Consider the following 17,413-nt stretch of genomic DNA (forward strand, 5'->3'; position numbering starts at 1 on the left):
GGCTGATAAAGCGAGATGAGCACTGCAACTCCAGAGTCAGTCACGACTGGACCTAATGCTCAGGGGTCCCTTTACCTTTATCTTTATGACCAGGAGAGTCAGGCTCCTTCAGACTTCATGCAGTTCCTCCAGACCCCAGGATTGCCATGGGTGTAGGGCACACAGGGTGATCAACTTGGTCAAGAATCAGCCTGCCCTGCTCAAACAGGGGGGATGACTGCTGGGAGGAGCCCAGAGAGAAGAAACGCCATGGGGCATCTCCAGCGGCACAACTGGATACCTTCATCTGCCCCACTTGCAACAAAACAGGTCTCTCCTACATCAGTCTCTACAGCGACAGCAGGCGCTGTGACTCTTCAGTGGTTTGACTTTACCCCCCCCCCCAGGTACACTCTTCCATAGAATCATAAAATTGTAGGGATGGAAGACAACCAGAGGGTGATCTAATTCAACCCCCTGCAATGCCGGATTCTCAACTGAAGTACAGTGGTACCTTGGAAGTCGAACGGAGTCCATTCGATTTCCAAAACATTTGAAAACCAAGGCACGGCTTTCGATTGGCTGCAGGAAGTTGCGGAAATCACATCAGATGTTGGGGTTCTGAAGAATGTTCGCAAACTGGAACACTCACTTCCGGGTTTGCGGCGTTTGGGAGCCAAAACGTTCTACTTGCCAAGCAATACATGATACTCACAAGTGGCTTTCAACTGGCTGCAGCAGCTGTGCCTTCAACAGGAGTCAGATTGTAACAGGTGATAAATGTTTAGGTCTGAGACGAATTCTCCCACCAATCATCCCATCACTGTCTCATGGGGGACGAATTCTCCCCTACCTGTAGCCTTTGGGATGTTACTGGACTTCCAACCCCACCCACCTTACCGATGATGGGTCTTGTAGTGCCATGTTCATCTGGCAGCCGTGGGGGATGTGAATCTTTGTGTCTGAATTTCCAGTACAGAAATGCTTCTGCAGAAATACTTAGAAGGGAAATGATACCAAGGAAGGAGGGCGGGGTTGTTTGGGTCTGCATGGTTCATTGTATGGTCGGGCTACCTTTGAAGGTGACTCGGAAACTGCAATTAATCCAGAATGTGGCAGCTAGACTGGTGACTGGGAGTGCCCGCCGGGACCACATAACACCGGTTCTGAGAGATCTCCATTGGCTCCCAGTACGTTTCCGAGCACAATTCAAAGTGTTGCTGTTGACATTTAAAGCCCTAAACGGCCTCGGTCCTGTATACCTGAAGGAGCGTCTCCACCCCCATTGTTCAGCCCGGACACTGAGATCCAGCGCCGAGGGCCTTCTGGCAGTTCCCTCATTGCGAGAAGTGAGGTTACAGGGAACCAGACAGAGGGCCTTCTCGGTAGTGGTGCCCGCCCTGTGGAACATCCTCCCTTCAGATGTGAAGGAAATAAGCAGCTATCCTATCTTTAAAAGACATCTGAATACTCGGGGAGGTTTTAATATTTAACGCTGTATTGTTTTTAACACTTGATTGGGAGCCGCCCAGAGTGGCTGGGGAAACTCATAATAAATTATTATTATTATATTATATTATTATTATTTGAGCCCCCCAATAATAATGTGGAGCCTGTTTGTTATAACGTGTCTAGGTAGAAACAGCTGGTTCTTGCATCCCAGAAAACAAAAGATGCTCCAGGCCATTCTCAAAGAAGAGGCGGGTGTGTCAACAAGAGCCCTCTTCACGTAAACAGACCCAGCCAGGCAGACCGTCTGACAAGGTCTCTTCACCACCGCCACCTCCAAACTCTTCTGCAAAGGACAAATCTACTACTTCTCTGACGTAGCACCACCCCTAACCAGAAGCTTGCAGAAAGGCCATGGGTAGGCAAACTAAGGCCCAGGGGCCGAATCCGGCCCAATCGCCTTCTCAATCCGGCCCGTGGACGGTCCGGGAATCAGCGTGTTTTTACATGAGTAAAATGTGTCCTTATATTTAAAATGCATCTCTGGGTTATTTGTGGGACATAGGAATTCGTTCTCCCCCCCCCCCAAAAAAAAGATAGTCCGGCCCTCCACAAGGTCTGAGGGACAGTAGACCAGCCCCCTGCTGAAAAAGTTTGCTGACCCCAGAGAAAGGCCATCCCAGAACCCGTCTTCTTGCCTTGTTCATCCTCCTTCTTGTCCGCAGCAACCTTGCTCAACCCTGCCTCCCAGTGTCATCTTCTTCTCCCCCCCCCCATAGACTCATAAAAGCTGGAAGGTACCCCATGGGTCATCTAGCCCACCCCCTGCAATGCAGGAATCCTGCGCACAGCCATCCCTGGGTGGGCTCGAAACACCAACTTTCTGGTTAACATCCATTTGCACCGACCCATTGCGCTCTTATCCATTATTGTTTGCTTTTGCCTCCATCTTTCAGCCACCCTGCTCTTTATCCTTCCATCCTCTGGGCTCCCTTCCATCCCCCAGTTCTAACACCGCCACCCCTCTTTTCAACACACACATACGTGGAGTTTTCTTCCAGCCAAATCCATTCTTCATTTCCTTCCCAAGCGATTTGTCAACAGTATGTTAGCTATCACTTCCCCTTCTGCACTTAGAATACTCGACAACATTCCATGATGTTGCAGCAGCTTAGCCAATGGCTGCGTGTTTTTTCAAATGCCAGCCTATTCTTTTAACCTATCCTAGTAAGTCATTTTCCAGCATGGGGCTTACAACTTCCTGCATACAGTAGAAGCAGAATAAGGGAACCATACATTGAAGACATTGCCTGTAGGTTTATATATGTTGGCTCCCAACCACTCAGACAGATTGTGGGAGGGGCCTATTTTGTCCCTGCTTTATTCTGTATTTTGTGTTCACCAAGAGGTGCATCTGAGATCCTTTGCAATGTCACAGAAGACGCTGCCACCAACTTTTCCCTATCCATGGTCTCCAGGCCATCCGTCATTGTAAAAATGTGCCTGGAGACAGACAGGGCCTGTAGAGAGAAGATGCGCCATGGTGCATTGGCAGCAGAACAACCGGGTGTCTTCATCTGCCCCAGCTGCAACAAAACATGTCTCTCCTGTATTGGCCTCTACAGCCACAGTAGGTGCTGTGACTCTCCAACAGTTTGGCTTCACCCCAAAAGGCGCGCTTCTCCGTTGTCTTCTGAGACAGACAGATGCCGACAAAAACCCTTCACCCTAAGGTCCCAGATATGTGACATATATATCTATATCTATATCTATATCTATGTGTGTGTGTTTGTGTGTATACATATAGAGAGAAATAAGATGGCACAAAATGGTTTTGTGTTGAGTGGCACATGAGTCTCTGTGCTACAACATTTTTCTCCCACCCCTTATTTACCAGAACTAGTAATGTGGGGAAAGAAAGGAGAGGGGGGGGGAAGAACCCCACCCTCCAACTTTTATCCCCCCCCCCTCTTCGTAATTACACAACTGGCCAGCCAAAATCATTAATTGCAAAAAGGTTTTTTAAATTCCTGAAAAAGAAAATTACAACCCATTACAAACGCAGCCCGGATGTCCTGCACGCTAACGGAACTCCAGCCAAAGAGCGTCGCCACAGCCACACCGCTGCCACAGCCGTCTCGGGAGTCACCTCCGGTACCTCGCCCTCGCCATGGACCGCCTGGTGGACCCCAAGCGCAAGGGAGAAGCGTCTGCCGTGTGACCAGGCTGCCCGAGCCGCGGTAAACGGGCCTGCCGGGTTAAGGCCGGGGCCGGGGGAGCCTGTGCCTCTGCCTGCTTTCGCACGAGTGACTCTAGCAGTTCCGTCTGGCGGTTCATGAGTGCAATGATCTGTTCAGTGTCCACGCGGTCCCGCTCCCGCTCCTCCAGATCGGCCTTCGTGTACTCGCCCAGGGCTGCCAGGATCCGGTCGGTGGCTGCCTGCACCCTTCTGTCGGCCGCATGGGTGATTTCCAGCGCCAGATCTTGCCTGTTTTTCCTCTTCCGCTTCCGGATGTTGGCGAGGCGCTCTGCGGCGTACGACCTGGTGGGGTCGGGCAAGGGACTTGGGGAGGGGGTTATGGCCCCGTCTGAAAAGAACGAAACAAAATTATGCTTAGAACTCACTTCCTCAACAGCAAGTCCCATCAAACAAAGTGGGACTTTCTGAGTCAACATGATTCGGATTTTCAGCGTTAACTTTAAGAAGCAGTGCGTGAGTTTGCTTTTCCCCCTCTTCCTCCTTCCTCCTCCTCTTACTTTCCTTTTGTGTTGTGTCATTTTTTGGTATAGCTTGATTTTTTTAAAAAAAATGATTTGTAAGCGCTCTCTACCATGGGTTGGTTCAACTGAGCCACAGTGCGAAGGAAAGACAAACGTGTTGGCTCCTATCCATCCCTTGCAAGTCGGCTTGTTGGTACCTACCTGTCTGGTTGCTTGTGGCAAGAAAGAAAAATGCATCCTGGTAACTCAACAGGGAAGAGTTATGCTTTGGCTTGTGGGCCACAAATAACTAAGATAGTTTTGTGTGGCCCGGCAAGCTCCTGCAGATGACCATGGGCGAGTGAAGTTTGCAGACCAACTTGCAAGGCTGTTCCCTCAAACAGCGTCCCTGTTGACATGAGACAAGTGCTCGCTATCAGTACTTTCTGGAAATGAATGACATTTCTGGAAACACTGAAGACGAATTTGTTTTGACACAGTTCTCCACATGGAAGAAACGGCCTTAGGTTTAACAAAACAAAATGAAAACATCAACTTGGTTTTTGGTGCTGCTTTTAAAAGCTTTTTTGTGTGTTTGTGTGTGTTCCGCTCCTTCTGTGGCCTGCCTGCCAATTGCCTTGAGACAGTATGTAAAAAGTGATTCATAAATTAATAAGGCTTCCTATTAACGTAACTCCACCTATTAGAAAGGATTCTTCCTTGCCCCGGGCGAGCATCTACTTTACATCCAGACATTCAAAGGATGAACCTCATGAATTGGCAGTTCTTATCTGCTTGTTTTGTTCTGTTCTTACCTACTGTTGAGGCAGAGCTGCCCGGTTTATCGCAGGGAGGAGACAGCAAAGGTGGAGCTGGACTGCTGGTTTCTGCTGTTCCTGAAGAAAGACAGAACACCGATTAATTTCAGGAGCATAGCTGGCCTTCGTCCACAGCAACAGCCCTAGCCCCCCTCTGCTTCTGGTCTATCGTATCAAAAACCACAATGTATGCATATTGTTGTGCAGAATGGACTGAGGAAATGCTTGGGGGCAGATGTGTGAATGCAGAAAGCCTAAGAATGAAATGATCATCAGATACAAAACACACCGCAATCCCTTGAGCATTAACCCAGCCCTTGCATTTTGATTATCAAGTTCAAGAACGTAACAGTCTTGTCTTCAAGCACTATGCTGGGAGCTAAAGACAACCAAGACTTATGAAGGACCGGTTTAGCCTGCAAGAGAGGAGACAGGATATCCATCTTCAAATATCTCAAGGGCTGCCGCCTGGAGGATGGAGCAAGCTTGTTTTGCTGCCGCTTTAGAGGGTAGGACCAAAACCACTGATTCAAGTTACAAGAAAGGAGATTCTGACTAAACATCCCATAACTAAATAAGGTAAAAAGGTACAGGACCCCTGGACAGTTAAGTCCATTCAAAGGCAATTATGGGGTTGTGGCACTCATCTTGCTTTCAGGCTGAGGGAGCCAACGTTTGTCCGCAGACAGCTTTCCAGGTCATGTGGTCAGCAGGTCTAAACCGCTTCTGGTGCAATGAAACACCCTGACGGAAGCCAGAGCGCATGGAAACACCGTTCGCCTTCCTGCTGCAGTGGTACCTATTTATCTACTTGCACTGGCATGCTTTTGAACAGCTAGGTTGGCAGGAGCTGGGACAGAGCAACAGGAGCTCACTCCGTCGTGGGGATTTGAACCGTCAACCTTCTGATCAGCACGCCCAAGAGGCTCAGTGGTTTAGACCACAGCACCACCTGCGTTCCTTTATAACTAAATAACTGCATGAGAGGAAGGACATGCTCTGATGCAAGAGGACTTGCTCCCCCTCGCCTCCTGCAGAGCATGTGCTTCATGCCCTCCCCAAATCTGCTTTGGAGGCTCGGAGGCAACCCCAGAACAGATTTAGGGAGCACACTGTGGGGGATGGGAAGTCTCACTGCGCAAGTGGAAGTAGCTCTTCTCTTGCAAGGTTTTATCGCTACTTTGGATATGACTCACGGTCTGTAACGCTGGAGGTATTATGGAGCCATTGTGGCAGGCAGTCACTGGTGTGTTTTTTAATCCTCCGCAAATTTCTCCAGTGAACCTGTCTAAGCTGGCCGGCTGTCACTACATCTCATGGTAAAAGGTAAAGGACCCCTGGACAGTTAAGTCCAGTGAAAGGCGACTCTGGGGTTGCGGCGCTCATCTCGCTTTCAGGCCGAGGGAGCTGGCGTTTGTCCGCAGACAGCTTTTCAGGTCATGTGGCCAGCAGGACTAAACCGCTTTTGGCGCAACAGGACACCATGACAGAAACCAGAGCGTACGGAAATGCTGTTTACCATCCCGCCACAGCAATACCAATTTATCTACTTGCACTGGTGTGCTTTCGAACTGCTAGGTTGGAATTAGCTGGGACAGAGCAACGGGAGCTCACCCTGTCGTGGGGATTCGAACTGCCGACCTTCCGATCGGCAAGCCCAAGAGGCTCAGTGGTTTAGACCACAGTGCCACCCACGTCCCTGTACATCTCATGGTAGCTAATGTGCACCACCAGCAACACACTGGCCAAGCAGCAGTGCATTATGGGAGAGGGATGACAGCCAAGAGGCACAGTGACACAAAATCATCTGCTTGGATCTACATGCTTATAACGAGTGCAGCAAAGGAGAGGAGGATATATACACCTCCCCCTACTTTTCTTCAAGGAGCTCCAGGCAGCACATGGTTGTCACCCCAACTCTCAATTTTATCTTCGCAAAAACTTCGTGAGCTTCCTGGGGATTTGAACCCTGCCGTCTCCCATCACGGCCTGCCTTCCTAACCACTACCCCACAGTGGCTCTCTGGAGTCCTGCGGCATGTTGAAGACCAAGTTATTCCACTTTTTTCGCAGGCTTTGGACTGTTTAACTAGATGTATGCTGCAAAAGCAGCAATTATGCCACGGTAAATGGATTTAGCCTTCCAAATGCCACAGTAGCTTTGACCTTTCACAGCAACAACGGGCCACTTTTATTTACCCTTATGGTGCAAAAGTGCTTAGGAGAGAGAGAGAGACTTTCTGTTCCTCATCAGGCAATGGCTTTTCCACCTGTCTGTCCCCACCCAGCCTTACCAGGCTATAACTTTGAGAACAACAGCAGCAGCAGCAGCAGCAGCAGCTGGGAAGTGAGGAGTTCAGGGATATTTTTTTAATACAGTTTTATGTTGTGCTTCTTAGTTTCTCAATTTGATCCTTTTACATGGTTTTTGTATGTTTTGTGGTATTTTGCTGTTACTTTTATTGATTGCAGATTGGTAATTCTTTATTGTGGTTGGACTGTTTAATTACTATTTGCTGATATTTTATTTTACTGTTTTACTATTAGATTCTGATGGATTGCTGAACGTTGCTTTGTTTGATAGAAGTTGTTTATTTTAAAGTTATTGCGACTTTTATATTGGATCAGATTGTTACTATTAACGTTTGATGTTTTAATGTTTTTATGTCTTGGAAGCCGCCTAGAGTGGCTTGGGCAACCCAGCCAGATGTGCGGGATATAAATGAATTATTATTATTATTATTATTATTATTATTATCATCATCATTATTGATAGCCAAAGTTAGCCATGCTTGCAGAATCACAGAGTTAGGAGGATTCCTGAACAATGAAGGAATTTCAGCTATTAGCATCCAAAACTCAGTGTAGGACAGGTTATTTAACGCCTCTAATTCCAGCATTGGATATCAGCGCTTCTTGGGTGAAAGGTGGAACACACACTAAAGCCAGTGTAGTGATACAGGTGGTAAAGTGTCAGACTAACACCTGGGAGACCAGGCCATGCTTTTTTCCCCTGGGGGTACTCAAGGGTAAAGCTAAAGGACCCCTGGACAGTTAAGTCCAGTCCAAGATGACTATGGGGTTGTGGCGCTCATCTCGCTTTCAGGCCGAGGGAGCCGGTGTTTGTCCACAGACAGCTTTCCAGGTTATGTAGCCAGCAGGACTAAACCGCTTCTGGTGCAATGGGACACTGACAGAAACCAGAGCGTACGGAAACTCCGTTTACCTTCCTGCTGCAGCAGTACCTATTTATCTACTTGCACTGGTGTGCTTTCGAACTGCTAGGTTGGCAGGTGCTGGAACAGAGCAACGGGAGCTCACCCTGTCGCAGGAATTTGAACTCCCAATCTTCTGATCGGTGGGCCCAAGGGGCTCAGCGGTTTAGACTACAGCGCCGAACTGGCACCTTTTCCCTAGACAAAAAGAACTGACTAAAATTGTTGCATTTACTGCAACGACTTCATGGTGAGAACCGGCACTTTTTTCCCTACAAGGAAAGCACTGAGACCCGGGTTCAAATCCCCACTCTGCCACGAAGCTCAATGACCTTGACCTTGGACTACTTACAGGCTCTCAGCCTAACCTACCTCGCAGGGTTGTTGTGGGGGATTAAATGAGGAGGACAACCATGTATGCTACCTCAGCCTCCTTGGAAGAAAAGGCGGAATCTAAACGCACAAAAATAAAACAAAAGACACTGTCTCCCAAGGATTCCTTTCTTTTTAAAGGCTATTTCGAAAACCTCATTCCACAGGGTTCTCCTCAGACACCAAATGCCGCCACTGACCCGTGGGAGACGTCACAGGCATTTCATCGGGGGCTTCCTCCTTTATGTACGGTACAGGGAAGCCGCCCCCCAGGCTGGGGACTTGGGGAGGCAACCGCGTCCTTAGAGCCAGCATCTCCTGGCTGCCCGTTTTGGCCCCCTCCGCCGCAGCTTCCTCCTCGGTGGAGCACTGAGACATCGAGTCGGCGACAGACGCCCCACGGCGGCTCAAGGCGGGCAGCATCTCCGGGGGCGGGACGTCCGCCTCGTTGGCCAATAGGTGATCGAGCTGGTCATAGAAGAGCCAGGCCAAATGTCCTTTCCCCGGGGAGTTGTTGGCCTTAGCTATCCGGTAGTCCCTCTTCAGAGTCTTGATCTTGGAGCGGCACTCCAGGGCAGAGCGCTTGTGGCCTCTCTGGGCCATCTTGCCGGCCACCACTTGGAAAGTCTCGATGTTCCGGTGGCTCCGCTGCAGCTCCTGCTGGATCTCCCGCTCACGCCAAATGACCAGCAGGTCTATGATCTCGGGGTAGGTCCACGTGGTGCCGCGATACTGCCTGTAGGGGGCGATGGCAGGCTCAGGCGTTTCAGCCGCTGGAAAGCCAAGTGGGAGAGAGGTGAAGCCAAGTGGGAGGGAGGTGAAGCCAAGTGGGAGGGAGGTGAAGAGAGAAAGAGAGAGAAAGGTTAAATCAGACAGAACAGGGTGGGGAGAAAAGAGCTGAGAATATTTAATTATTTTTTTTGCGTGTGTGTCCTGAAGCATCACAATTACAAAAAATTTTGAACTCTTGAAACAGAGGGGGGTATCAACAAAAATAAGGACTGCACTAGATCTGACACTAAGAAGCTAAAAGGTTTTCAGCATTCCTCAAGTGGACTCTGCTGTACAGCCAGGCTTGAGGCACACAATGCACAAAATCCCCTGGGATAGCTCAGTCAGGAGAGCATGAGACTGTTAATCTCAGGGTCGTGGGTTCGAGCCCCACGTTGGGCAAGAGATTCATGCATTGCATGGGGTTGGACTAGATGACCCTCGTGGTTCCTTCAAACTTCACAATTCTTTGATTCTTCTTTGATGCTTTGAATGAGGAGGGTGCATCTTCCTCAGTGCTGAGTGAGCACAACCTGCTCACTCAAACTCTGGGCAGACAGAGGGAGAATAGACTTCCTTGCAATGAGGTTGAGGGAATGTTCTTTCATATGTGGTGGACCTGTAAAAAGGTAAAAGAGCATTGGGAAATAATTCATAATGAATTGAAAAAAGTGTTTTAAAGTACTTAAAAAAAAAAAAACAGAGTCTTTTTTGTTGGGGATAATTCAGATGGAAATTCCCAGGTGTCAAAAAAGGTTATTAATGTATGTGACTACTGCGGCTTGTGTTTCATTAGCCCCAAAATGGAAATCGAGCAAAGTCCCAACTAAAGAAGAATGGCAACTTAAACTGATGGAAAATGTGCAACTTGCAGACCTAACATAAGTTTAAGGACTGGAAAATGTTTATTGAATGTATGGGAGGGAATTGTGTATACTTGAAAACGTTGGCAGCATTAAGATAAATTCAACCGTGTAAAGAAGTTTGGGTGAATGTAATAAAGGAATACCGAATGGTTTGGTTTATGTAAAATATGCAGGGATTTATGATATGCAAAATGAACTATGGAAAGAGAAGAAGGGAAGCCACTGACATTTTAAGCTTGCTTAAATGAGTATTCTAAATTGCAAACCAGTTTAATAAAATTGCAAAAAAGTTTAATAAAAACTATAGCGCAAGAGAGCAGACTTCCTGGTTAGAAGGCATGCGCTAGCCCTTCCAGGTGGAGTTGGCCCCTCACCTAACTTGCTTCCAGGCAGGATCCACCTCCCTCTCGCGGCTTGCTCGCTTGGGATCCACGGCTCTTCCTCAGACTCAATCTTGCAGATCAGCTCTGGCTCGTCAGCAGGCAACCCTGCGCAGGAAGGAGCAGAAGAGCAGCAAGGCCCAGGTCAGTTGGCCATTCCACCCATCATTGGCTAGGGAGATGTTCTCCATTGCTTCACCCCAGTCCACAATAAAATAAATTCTATCATTACTGGATAGAGGGTGGAGCAGGGAGGGAGGGAGGGGGCAGGCTTTGGAGTACTTACCCAGCAAGGCCATCGTTGCAAAGTTGTTCTGCATGACCACACCCCCAGCGCAGAGCGATTTGGTTCTGGTCCAAAACGGCTCCCTGATGAAGTCCCACCACTGTTGGGCTCAAGAGTCACCACCATCCAGAGAAATACACGGGGCCAAATGCCTCCTCCCACGGTTTCGACCAAGGAACTGTGACATGTAGGGGGAAAGCAGAGGAAACGGTGAATCATTTGGGAGCACCCAATGCTGCAACAGTAGGACGCGGGTGGCGCTGTGGTCTAAACCACAGAGCCTAGGACTTGCCATTCGGAATGTCGGCGGTTTGAATCCCCGCTACGGGGTGAGCTCCGTTGCTCGGTCCCTGCTCCTGCCAACCTAGCAGTTCGAAAGCACGTCAAAGTGCAAGTAGATAAATAGGTACCACTCCGGCGGGAAGGTAAACGGCATTTCCATGTGCTGCTCTGGTTCACCAGAAGTGGCTTAGTCATGCTGGCCACATGACCCGGAAAAACTGTCTGTGGACAAATGTCGGCTCCCTCGGCCAGTAAAGTACCGCAATCCCAGAGTCATTCACAACTGGACTTAACTATCAGGGGTCCTTTACCTTTTACCTAATGCTGCAACATGGTTGAAGCCAAAGTCTGCTCAGCCTGTCTGTTGTTTTTTCTGAGTCTGCACTTCTAACTCATTCAAGAATTTCTTGTTCTCTAGCATGTCTTGGCCCTTTACATTTTCCTGCTCCATATGCTTAGAATCACCTTCCAGGAAGCAGTGGTGAATTGCCCCCTCACTCCATATGTTCAAATCTGTCTTTAAAATTTGTCCTTTTTTTCTGGAGCCTTTGGCTCTGGATAGCTCGTTCTGTTATACCCGGTGTAACTGACTGTGAATCGGTGCCATTTTAAACTATTGATGTTTATCACATTGTTTATATTAGTTGCTTTAGACCAGTGGTTCTCAAACTTTTTTCTCTGGGCCACACTTTCAGAATAAAAAATTGCTTGCATATTCCACAAAATATTTTACTGATAAGAAATACATTGGGGAAGGGGATGCAACAACTTCTAGCGGCGTTTGATTTATAACATAGAACACAACTGCTTTATACAGTGGTGCCCCGCAAGACGAACGCCTCGCAAGACGGAAAACCCGCTAGACGAAAGGGTTTTCCGTTTTGGAGGCGCTTCGCAAAACAAATTTCCCTATGGGCTTGCTTCGCAAGATGAAAATGTCTTGCGAGTTCCTGCGGGTTTTTTCCCCCTCCCCCCCCCTTTCCTAAGCTGCTAAGCCGCTTATCAGCTGTTCCGCTGATAAGCCGCTTAACAGCTGATCACTAAAAGCCGCTAGACCGCTAATAGCGCTAATCCGCTAAGCTGTCAATGGGCTTGCTTCGCAAGACGAAAAAACCGCTATATGAAGAGCCTCACGGAACGGATTAATTTCGTCTTGCAAGGCACCCCTGTAATATGATCATGGGGCAGCCAGAAAGTATAAAATGATGCAGCTACATAAGAACATGAATCATTCCCAAAATATAATATTGATTGTCCTTGAATCTTCCTGCCACACTTGCCATCTTCTCCTGGACTGACCATGGCTGATTATCAGTTAAACATCTGGCAAGTTCAGATGACAACCTTGAGCTAGGCTAAGAGCTTTGAGAACTTAAAGAAGGAAAGTCACTTGATCCTGCGACAGTCCACACATATATATTGGCCTATTCTAACCTCTTTTTCTTAATGGTGACTGCTCCTTCTCAGGCTGCACGGAAAAAGCATCTTGGCTCCAGAAGTTCATTCCGATTGTGCAGATAAAATATAACTGATAGATTTCTACAGAATGGGGCATTAGTGTGTGAAAACAGTCCAGATCCAATGATCCCCAGTTGTGGCATCAGGTGACAGTCAGGTGGGTTGCCCCGCCCACTTGTCAAAGTTGGGCCACGAAGGGCAAGTTCTAGCCCCACCGGAGCCAAAATGTAGCCCCAACAACCTGGCAAATAGATCCAGCGTCATTGTGGCTGAAGCCCAAGCTCAGAAATTAGGAGTTGGGCATCCAGCCTCCCCTCCACTAGACTCATCGGCCTGCCAGTCACACAAACACTCATGCGCTGTATATATATAAATTTCAGGCTACCATGCCAAAGGCAGAAACCAAAAGGGCTGCCAAGAGCCACTTAATTTGCCTGATGTGCTAATAATGTGCCATTATGTAGTTTGGCAGTCATTAGGTGGCACAGGATTTACGTAGTTGTGTCTGGGTGAAGTCAGGCATTTCCTGTTACTGCTCTTGTTGGAGAGAAACAACCAAGTTCTTGTCTAGCTTCCAGCAATTTTCCGGTGGAAGGGGGTCCTAAGAGGTCCTCTAGCCTAACCCCGCTGCTCCATACAGGATCTACAATACAGGGATGCTGCAACTACAGCACCCCTGAGAGGGACACCAGGTTTCGGAAGCTGCTCTGAGCCTTCCGGGACACGCAACCCCAGCAATTTCAGGGTGGTTTTTTCCTCCTGGGTCCTGCGTCAAAAGCACCATTAAAACCTGCAAAACCAGTTTGAACAGAGATCCCAGCTGGTGGGGTTGGGGAAAGAGACCGCACGTATACATTGAGCAACAACGATCGCTCTAAGATGCCACCTCTGAATTTCAAAAGAGGTTATTTTCTGTGCTGAGAGCCTGTCTCTGTGGTTGATATTATTATTCTTTGCCCACCCTTCACCCTAAGGTCCTGGGAAATTGCAACACCAAACTGCAATATTTAAAACAGTTTTATCATCACAAAAATAAGGCAGGCGCTAAAAATGTACACCTCAAAAGCAAGGGTAGAGGTGCCACTCTGTGGGGAGAGACCCCTACAACTCAGAGCAGGCATGGGCAAACTCCGGCCCTCCAGATGTTTGGGACTACAATTCCCATCATCCCTGACCACTGGTCCTCTTAGCTAGGGATGATGGGAATTGCAGTCCCAAACATCTGGAGGGTCGTAGTTTGCCTATGCCTGACTCAGAGGTTGCGACAGAGAATGCCCTCTCCCAGGCTAAGGCATTTAGGGCTTTAAACACTATTTTGAGCACCTTAAATCGAGTCTGGAAATGAACCGGCAACCAGTCCAGCGGCTTTAAAACAGGTGAGATCTTAACTGGAAGCCGAGCTAGGAATCTTGCCTGATGCTTTGGGGAGAACAGTGGGCAAGTCGTGTCTGCCTAGCGAGGAAGGTGGCTGAAACCAGATTCCAAACGCTTTGTTGGTTTGTTTAAAAATAAGAGCCACCGCTTGGGAAACTGTCCCGAGACAGAAGGAAATCAGAGTAGCAAATGCAGCATAATGTATCTGGGGTCTGTTTACTGCAGGACCAGCAGAACAATAATTTCAGACTCAGTCTAAATGAGAGGGTTTCTCCCCACCCCCTCCCCAAGGTTGGGGGCATAACAGGGTTGGCTCCCGTAGCATGACAGTTGTGTCTGTTCACACTTATTCCACCACCATCTCTGATCAAATAGCACTGCAGGTTTTTTGGACAGCTTCCGGACTCTTCAAAACCATTTGGACCAGGCTCTTTGGTGGGGCAAAAGAAACCAACAATGCACACACACACATCAGGACAACACTGCCTCTCTCATGCCACCAGCAACTCTCTCTTAAAAGTAAATAATTAAAGTAAAGGTCAGTGGCGTAGCGTGGGGGGTGCAGGGGGGGCCGGCCGCACCGGGCGCAACATCTGGGGTTAGGGCAAATCCACGGGTTAGGGGGCGCAAATCCACGGGTTAGGGGGCGCAAATTATTTGCCTTGCCCCGGGTGCTGACAACCCACGCTACGCCACTGGTAAAGGTAAAGGGACCCCTGACCATTAGGTCCAGTCGTGGCCGACTCTGGGGTTGCGGCGCTCATCTCGCTTTATTGGCCGAGGGAGCCGGCATACAGCTTCCGGGTCATGTGGCCAGCATGACTAAGCCGTTTCTGGTGAACCAGAGCAGTGCACGGAAACATTGTTTACCTTCCCGCCGGAGCGGTACCTATTTATCTACTTGCACTTTGAGGTGCTTTGGAACTGCTAGGTTGGCAGGAGCAGGGACCGAACAACAGGAGCTCACCCCGTTGCGGGGATTCGAACCACTGACCTTCTGATTGGCAAGTCCTAGGCTCTGTGGTTTAACCCACAGCGCCACCCATGTCCCCATAATTAAAGTAGTGACGTGATAAAAGTAAAAATCAGAACTCAGGCCCTATACATTATCTTGTGAATTGCCCTGAGATCTTTGGATGAAGGGTGGTATAATAATAATAATAATAATAATAATAATAATAATAATAATAAAGCAGTATCATACCAGACAAAACCGTCATGGCTTCCCCTAAAAAATCCTGGGAGCTGTAGCTTGTTACGGGTGCTGAGAGCTGTTAGAGGAGACCCCTATTCTCCTCACAGAGCTAAAGCTCACAGACGTTCTTAGGAAGAAGAACTGATTGTTAAACCACTCTGAAATTGTAGCTCCAGCACCCTTAACAAACTACAGCTCCCATAATTCTTTGGGGGGGGAGGAAGCCATGATTGTTTAAAGTGCTGTGAAGACACACCTCTTTATCCTAGCTTTTGACACTAGAGGTGTCTATTTTTAGCACCCCTCTTGATTGTAAGTTTTTACTATTGCGCTTTAACAATGAAACCCACCCTGGAACCATGGGGTGAAGGACAGATAAGTTAATTAATAATAATAATAATATAGTGCAGCTGAGGCCACACACAGAGGAAGGCAGGGGTGAGGGTGTCAACTGAGGACCCCAGGACTAAAAAAACGAGAAAGACACTGGAGTTTCAGTGAGGAAAGGGGACAGAGTGGCGGTACTGATCTCAATTTTCTTTAGGGAATTTGAAGAAACCAGGGGCAGAAGCACCTCGCTTCTTGCCCTGGACTTCTCAACCTTCTCTTCCTCATCCGGGTGGATTTATGCAGGCATATACAGGAACAACACCCCCCCCCCCAAGCCTCTCACCAGTTTATTGCTGTCATCTCAGAAACAAGTTCCACTGAGTTCCATCATGCTGCGCTTATTTCACAAGCAGAACTTCACCAATTCCACCCCCGGCTTACACAGCCCCAGGGAAAACGTCCACCAGCACAGACCACCACCCTACTTTCCCCAGCCCGAACAAGTCGTTCTTGGCAGGAAGAGGGGGATCTCCGCTCCCTAATCGCCTTCTCCACTTCTTGTGATTCTGGGTTTCTGGATTTCTAGTAATCATTATTAGGGGGTGGGATTTCTCTTTCTGCAAAGTCCAGAGGACTTGCTGCTGTTTCCTCACCCGATCCACCGCACACCGCACACCCATTCCCAAACCCCAAGATCTGCAAGAGAAGCAGGAACAGCGCGGAAGCAAAAAAAAAAAAAAAAGCACGTGAGAACGCGCGATCACGGGAGCTGGGGTGTCCACTCGCACCCCAAACTCTGATGCACTTCCAGGGCCACCCCGACCTGCCAGAATGACTCACACTTCGCCCAACTCCGGCCAGGTCCTAGAGACGCACCTTTTTCTTCTTTACCCCCCCCCTTACCTGCTGGGTGTTTGGTTTCTGCAAAAGTGACGCGTCTGCAAAGGCTCCGCGGTCCCGGAGCGCGTTTGCAACGCGAGGAGGAGGAGGAGGAGGAGGAGGCAGCCTCGCCGCCCGCGGCTGCAATGGCTCCGGCTGCTGCTGCTTCCGAGGAAAGGAGGCGGAGGAGCCTCGCCAGCACGTCCACACACTTCGCGGCACCCAGCGGGGGAAACATGGAAAAAAAGAACCCAGGCACTCGGAGCTGTCGTGGCTTCCCTTGCAAGGCAGCCCGGGTACTGTAGTTCGGCCAGAGGCGGCGCCTCTCTTCGCAGGAGTCGCTCCGTTCCCCGCCGGAACTACAACTCCCAGAGTTCCCTGGGAGAGAGCGGACCCGGACTAGCTGAACTAGTTTTGGAACCGGTTTGTGTTTGTAGTGCAGATGCCGAGAGGCGCAAGCGGAGACCAACGCCTTGGAATGGGGGCGGGGGGGGGGGCGATGCGATGAGGGTTTCAAAATATATATTTTACGGAGAGCTGAGCGGCCAAATTTGCATGGCTGATTGTGGGGGTTTTTTTTTTGGTTTTTGTTTTAAAGTTGTGATTTTGTTCCTGGAGGCTTCATGGAGCCTGGAAGGAACGCTTTTGTTTCGGCAGATGTTTGGAGTTTTAATCCGTTTTTAGTCTATTTTTTAATTTGGGGGGGGGGAGTTTTAAATTATTCTATAAATTTATTTTGTATATAGCCATCCATTCGCAGATCTCAGGGTGGTTCACACAGACAATATTAAAGTTTAGGAAAAAAGCCACACAAAATATGTAATAAAAATATTGTTAGTTTTCCTTATGGATAATTTTACTGTTTTGTTTTGTTAAGTGCTTTGAGTGTTTTGTTTGTTTGTTTTGCAATCAAGCAGTGTATAAATTACAATGGTACCTCGGGTTAAGTACTTAATTCGTTCCGGAGGTCCGTTCTTAACCTGAAACTGTTCTTAACCTGAAGCACCACTTTAGCTAATGGGGCCTCCTCCTGCTGCTGCTGCTGCTGCGCCGCCGGAGC

At 48.7% G+C, this 17,413-nt stretch overlaps 1 protein-coding gene across 2 annotated transcripts; it reads right to left on the minus strand.

Annotated features, from left to right (window-relative positions):
• Positions 1 to 3,431: 3,431 nt before the first annotated feature.
• LOC309337020 (uncharacterized protein) lies at positions 3,432 to 16,638 on the minus strand. 2 transcript variants are annotated; one of them, XM_081853646.1, is made up of 6 exons: positions 16,378 to 16,638; positions 10,836 to 11,013; positions 10,544 to 10,657; positions 8,733 to 9,305; positions 4,944 to 5,024; positions 3,432 to 4,016 (listed from the first exon to the last, which is right to left on the minus strand). In XM_081853646.1, exons 2-6 carry the CDS (start codon positions 10,867 to 10,869, stop codon positions 3,574 to 3,576), a joined length of 1,245 nt encoding a protein of 414 aa, XP_081709772.1. In that variant the 5' UTR covers positions 10,870 to 11,013; positions 16,378 to 16,638; the 3' UTR covers positions 3,432 to 3,573. The 2 variants fall into 2 exon arrangements, with proteins under 2 accessions (XP_081709772.1, XP_081709773.1); XM_081853647.1 differs by lacking the exon at positions 16,378 to 16,638 and adding an exon at positions 11,429 to 11,669.
• Between the last annotated feature and the right edge of the window lie 775 nt (positions 16,639 to 17,413).

This window comes from Podarcis erhardii (genome assembly GCF_964252035.2).
Source record: "Podarcis erhardii genome assembly, chromosome: 2".
Lineage (NCBI taxonomy): Eukaryota > Metazoa > Chordata > Lepidosauria > Squamata > Lacertidae > Podarcis > Podarcis erhardii.

Excerpts from the sequence above, each read along its gene's own strand:
- LOC309337020 (XM_081853646.1), bottom strand. The coding sequence starts at position 10,869 with ATGCAGAACAACTTTGCAACGATGGCCTTGCTGG. Across the intron at positions 10,658-10,835 it reads TGCAACGATGGCCTTGCTGG|GGTTGCCTGCTGACGAGCCA; the intron begins GTAAGTACTCCA and ends CTTCCTGCGCAG. Across the intron at positions 5,025-8,732 it reads GCCTGTGACGTCTCCCACGG|GAACAGCAGAAACCAGCAGT; the intron begins GTCAGTGGCGGC and ends GTCTTTCTTCAG.